Below are 3,624 nucleotides of genomic sequence, written 5' to 3' on the forward strand. Positions count from 1 at the left end.
AAGTGCTTGCTCATGGTGGTACTGTTGGGTCTCTGTAAATGTTAAAAGGAGTTTGGTCTAGACCTGCTCTATTTGAAAAGTGTCCTGAGATGATTTCTGTTATGAATTGGTGCTATACAAATAAAATTTAATTTAATTGAGTTCAGCAACAAGAGATCCCCCTCCCCAGTTGCTATAAGGAACCTACAAGTTCCTGGGGGTGCTGTGAAACAATACAATGGACTGGACAGACCACACTGAGAACCTCTACAGGAAAGGACAGAGCAGGCTGTTCTTCCTAAGGAGGCTCAGGTCCTTCAATGTGTGCACTAGGCTATTACATATGTTCGACCAGTCTGTGTCCTGTCTCACAAGGTCCTGTGGTCCATCAGCTACCAGACCACAAACAAAACAGTTTTCTTTAATCCAGACTGTGACGCCAGTCCAGTTTTGTGTATCAGTAAATGTGTATAGTGTGTTGCTTGTGTGTGTGGACTCACTCCACAGTCTTGCTCCACGCTGGAGGATCACTCATCGTCATAAAAGCACAGTTGGTCAGAATCGTCACCATGATGAACAAACTGAATAAAGTTTTGGTTTTAAGGAACAAAAAAACATCATCAGCTGATTAATGATCAATACTCTGCCAATTAAAGTTTCTGCTCACTGATCAACTGTGTGACATCATAAAGGATATGAATGAATGAGGATCTTGATGGCGACAGTCCTCAGCGGGTTGAATGGACTCAGCAGGTAACAGGATGGCTCAGCGTTAAACCTGTAGATGATGTTTCCTTTACCAAGCACAATGAATGTCTGCAGACCAGTCAGAGAGACAGACAGAGATAGACGGAGAGACAGAGACTGGTTGTCTGAAACAGTACAATCATCACTGTGCATGTATTTATTAACTGTATGATTATAATTATAATATTGATCATTTCCAGAAATATTGATCAGTCTTCAGACCACAGGCACGAGAGATTTTATTAAAGAGATAGAAACCTTTTGTGATTGGTAGAAGGGATCCAGCTCCTCCAGTGGGGTGTTGAGAAGCTTAGGGGGTGGGTCTCCATAGATGAATGGGAGGGGTTTCCCAGCCTCTAGGTCACTAGCTGGTTTAGGAAGATTTTCCTCTGCTATCTGTTAATCAGAGAGATAGCCAATCAGAGACTTGTTCTTAATATATTGATTACTTGTTATGCACAGCTGATAGCTGATCAATATACCTCAATGTTCTTCTCCTTCCTCCTTTGTTGCTCCTTCTCCTCGACTTCATGTCGTCGCTGGATCTCCTCCAGCGACGCTGGTGTGAAGCGTCTGAAGACCTCTGAACCAACAGGGGGCAACAGAGGCGCCATCCTCACATCATGCAGGGCCGCCCGAATTCCGCTGTCACCTAGCAACTGCCTCCTGGTGGAGGGTTAAATGTCAGACTTCATTCAAAATAACAGGACCATCAGGTCTGTCACATTATAGATATTAAAAAAAGCTAAAAGTCTGTCTTCTCATCTTCTTCTGGAGTCAAGCAAACATCTTTTCACTGCTGCTAACATTTCAGTTTCTTTAAAATGGTACGTGGACTGTACTTGTATAGTGCCTTTCTAGTCTTCTGACCACACATTTCTCAACACTCGTACTGTAACACTGAACCTACTGTCCCGGCAGCCAATATAAAGACATTTGTGATGAGCCAACCTCCACATAGAAAAACTAAAATGTAATTTACTTACTGATTTATAAAGAAATGTTTGAATCTGTATCATAAGAATATTTGTGCATTGTATTCACATTTGGCATTCATACAAGCAAGTTAATACTGTTGCTGAAAATGATGTACAATTAGTGACAATTAAAAGTAAAAAAAAAAGATTTAAGTAGTTTAATTTGTTGTGTAATTTTAGCATTAATGTTATTTGGTAACTGGACAGATATCTTTGTATAATGAGCTTTTGTTACAGTTCTATAACTTTGAAAATTTTGATTTAAATAAGAGAAATCTAATCATAACAGCACTCTTCTGTAAATGTAATCCTCATTATTTGTATTATAGCAGAGTATGTCTGTATTTATAGGTCATTTCATTGTTTTTACAATGTAAATATCTTTATCATTAAAAAGAAAAACAATTATACAAGATTTTATGTAAAATTAAATCTTTATTTTGGTGCCCCAGCTGCCCCATTACTTTTTTTTTTTTTTTACTCTGTGTGCAAGCTGATCAAGAACTTCTCTGACATCAAATTTGTCTTGAAATAAACTTTTACATTAAAGTAAAAAGAAACTTCAGCAGACCAATTTTTGATTGCTATATCCATCAAAGTGAACACTGACTGTGAATTACAGTTTTCCATATTAGCAACTTAATAGTTAGATCAGTCTGGAGCCTGCTATGTAAGTAACATTATATATGTAAGACTGGTTTAAAGCAGTTACAATCCGTTTTCTATAATTAAAGTGTAGAATCAGACTCACAGCTGTGAAGGAAAAAGTCTCAGCTGGTTGGTTCTCCTCTGCAAAGCTCCTCTTTCTTTGTTGTTTCTCCAAAACTCAAAAAAATTCATTTTTCTGCTTGTCATAGCTGCAGCTCTCTGTTCTCTATGCATTCCCACCTGTCTCACCTGTCCTCGATACCTGTTTGTCTGTCTGTCTGTCTCTTAGATTGTCTGTTCAATCTGTCTGTCTTTACTTTCTGTTACCCGCACTTGTGTTTTTTTCTGTTTTCATCTACAGACTTCTTTATTTATCTGCCAGCATTCCAATACTCATCATCGTTTAAATGAGAACTTTTGTCTGATTTTTCTCCAAATAAAAAACTCTTTATTTCACTGCCAACATTCATCTGTTCAACACACACACACACACAGCTTGGAAAAAAAATGAAATGATACAAAGAATTGTATTGTTTGATAAAAATGTACTTTTGTCTGATTTCCGTTCATTTCTGAACAGCAAACTTCTCATACACACACACACACACACACACACACACACACACAGCTTGGACAAAAACATGAAATGATACAAAGAATTGTTTGATAAAAATGAACTTTTGTCCGATTTCCGTTAGTTTCTGAATGGCAAAGTCCTCATACACACACACAGAAATACACAGTAATCTAGCAGGAATGTGCTTTCTTGTACATGTGACTAGTTAACATTGTGTGTTGCCAGATGACCTGCTGTTGCGTTGAGTTGAAAGTTGGTTGTTTTTCAGAGCACTTCATATTTTAGACTCAGCACTGGGACTTATTACAATATAATGTCTTCATGGCTGCCGATTCAGGATTTTGTTTAGATATGATCAATGTATTTTAAAATGTTTTACTGTTAAATAGACTTCAGTGTGGGTTTGGCCTTAAAGTCGTTTATCAAACAGAACATTTCTACTGGTGACCATGTTTCTCTCCTCTCCTTAGTAGAGGTCTTCAAGCTCGTTGGGACGGGCTGGTTCAGAGCCTTTTTTAAATAGACCGGGCTCTGAACGGAGTCAGGCTCATTTAACTTCTCTCGTTTCATTGTGCCCATATATGTACAGACACAAGGATGGACCCACAAGGGAATTAAATTCCATTTTAGATCAATTTTAGATTCCTGACGGGGTGATGGATGGCAGGCTTATACCATCTAGAGTAACAATATCTT

At 38.1% G+C, this 3,624-nt stretch overlaps 1 protein-coding gene across 1 annotated transcript in view; it reads right to left on the reverse strand.

Annotated features, from left to right (window-relative positions):
* scn4ab (sodium channel, voltage-gated, type IV, alpha, b) overlaps positions 1 to 2,707 on the reverse strand; it is a 14,355-nt gene extending 11,648 nt beyond the window's left edge. Inside the window, exons 1-5 of the mRNA XM_035654276.1 lie at positions 2,455 to 2,707; positions 1,209 to 1,392; positions 985 to 1,122; positions 677 to 795; positions 480 to 569 (exon numbers count right to left, since the gene is read on the reverse strand). Coding sequence (XP_035510169.1) covers positions 480 to 569; positions 677 to 795; positions 985 to 1,122; positions 1,209 to 1,392; positions 2,455 to 2,585 — 662 coding nt within the window. The 5' untranslated portion in view covers positions 2,586 to 2,707. The remainder of the gene's footprint in view (positions 1 to 479; positions 570 to 676; positions 796 to 984; positions 1,123 to 1,208; positions 1,393 to 2,454) is intronic.
* Positions 2,708 to 3,624: the final 917 nt, after the last annotated feature.

Source organism: Morone saxatilis, unplaced genomic scaffold (assembly GCF_004916995.1).
Source record: "Morone saxatilis isolate NCDOM2014 unplaced genomic scaffold, NCSU_SB_2.0 Contig14, whole genome shotgun sequence".
Classification (NCBI taxonomy): Eukaryota; Metazoa; Chordata; class Actinopteri; family Moronidae; genus Morone; species Morone saxatilis.